At 34.7% G+C, this 1,557-nt stretch overlaps 1 protein-coding gene across 1 annotated transcript in view; it reads left to right on the top strand.

Moving 5' to 3' along the window:
* LOC107662710 (probable E3 ubiquitin-protein ligase HERC1) overlaps positions 1-1,557 on the top strand; it is a 78,104-nt gene that overhangs the window by 49,939 nt on the left and 26,608 nt on the right. The window contains 1 exon segment of the mRNA XM_016452784.1: positions 1,272-1,521. Coding sequence (XP_016308270.1) covers positions 1,272-1,521 — 250 coding nt within the window.

Raw genomic sequence — 1,557 nt, 5'->3', positions numbered from 1 at the left:
TAAATAAATAAATATATATATATATATATATATATATATAGGTTTATATAGCTATAAAGGTTTATATAAGCTATAAGAAAAACACACACTAGCTATTCAGGGAATATTGAAAATGTCAAATTCTTTTATGTAATCTCCTTCACAATGAATCTGATACTGTGATAACTGTCATTTTACAGTTGTTTTTTTCACTAAGACTTTTCCTCAAAAAACAAACTAACAAAAAAACTCACAGATCAAAATTTTGCATTCGTTTTATTTATTTATTTATTTTTTTTTTCTGCTTCCAGTAAGAGTGTAGTTCTCAGCATAGTTTAACATGGTTACTAGATGGTATATGGTTAATATATCTAAATGAATTCCACAGAATTTTTCAGATTTTACCCCACAATAATACTTTTTTTCACACAAATCCAAAATTTCTGTTGATTTCCTGACTGATTTTGTATTAAAATTATTATTTTAATGTTCAAAAACAAAAAAAAAAAAGAAAGAACGAAATAGAAAATAAAAAATACATAGAATATTTAAATTTGATTTAAAAAATTTTGTTGGGAAAAAGTCCGTTATTTTGTATTTGAAACCGTAAAATGTATTACTGTTATGATCTGACTGATTTTGTGTTCAAATGATTATTTTATTTTTCAGAAACTTTAAAAAAGCAGAATATTAAACATTTATCAAACTTGATGTAAATAATTTTGTGGGAAAAAGTCTGTTTTGTGTTTTTGTCAATTATAAATAATTTTAATGAATACTGTATTAATGAGGAGTTCAAGTCAACATGAAATGGAAATTAACTGTCATTGCATCTTATTGTTAACGATTAATTTATGCCAGGGGTGCCCAAACTCGGTCCTGGAGGGCCGGTGTCCTGCAGAGTTTAGCTCCAACTTGCCTCAACACACCTGCCTTCAAGTTTCTAGTATGCCTATAAGAGCTTGATTAGCTGGTTCAGGTGTGTTTAACTGGGGTTGGAGCTAAACTCTTCAGGACACCGGCCCTCCAGGACCGAGTTTGGGCACCCCTGATTTATGCATATGTTTAATTTTTTTGTCCTCGTAATCTTTAATCAAATTAATTTCTATTGAAACAACAGACTTCTTTCTTGTGGTGTATATGGTGCACTTCTCCAGTCATTTAGCCAGTTTAAACCTCGCCCCTTTTTTTTACAATCGACTGCAAGCCCTTCTTTTTTTTTTTTTTTTAAATCCATATCGGATGTACAAATATAAATATACACATTGTGTGTCTGTCACCATATGTTTCAGTAGTTCAGTGTGTAATCAGTCCAGTGGTCTGGAGGCTCTGGGTCTGGCTGACATCCGTATCCTGGTGCGGCTGATGTGTCTGGCAGCGGGGGGGCGTGTCCACACAGGCATGGACCAGCAGGGAATGGGGCGTGGCTCTATGAGCGATCGCACAGGCTCCGCCTTCCTGTCCTTCCTCAGCTCTGCTATCGGCAGTTTAGTGTCCCAAAGTCCTGCTGCCTACAGAGAGTTAGTGGACATCTGCACTCAGGTACTCTCTCGCTCTCTCTCTCTCTCTCTCTCTCTC

The sequence above is a fragment of the Sinocyclocheilus anshuiensis genome, unplaced genomic scaffold (assembly GCF_001515605.1).
Source record: "Sinocyclocheilus anshuiensis isolate Anshui unplaced genomic scaffold, SAMN03320099.WGS_v1.1 scaffold457, whole genome shotgun sequence".
Classification (NCBI taxonomy): Eukaryota; Metazoa; Chordata; class Actinopteri; order Cypriniformes; family Cyprinidae; genus Sinocyclocheilus; species Sinocyclocheilus anshuiensis.
Note: the sequence above shows the minus strand (reverse complement) of the source record. Positions and strands in the feature narration are given on the sequence as shown.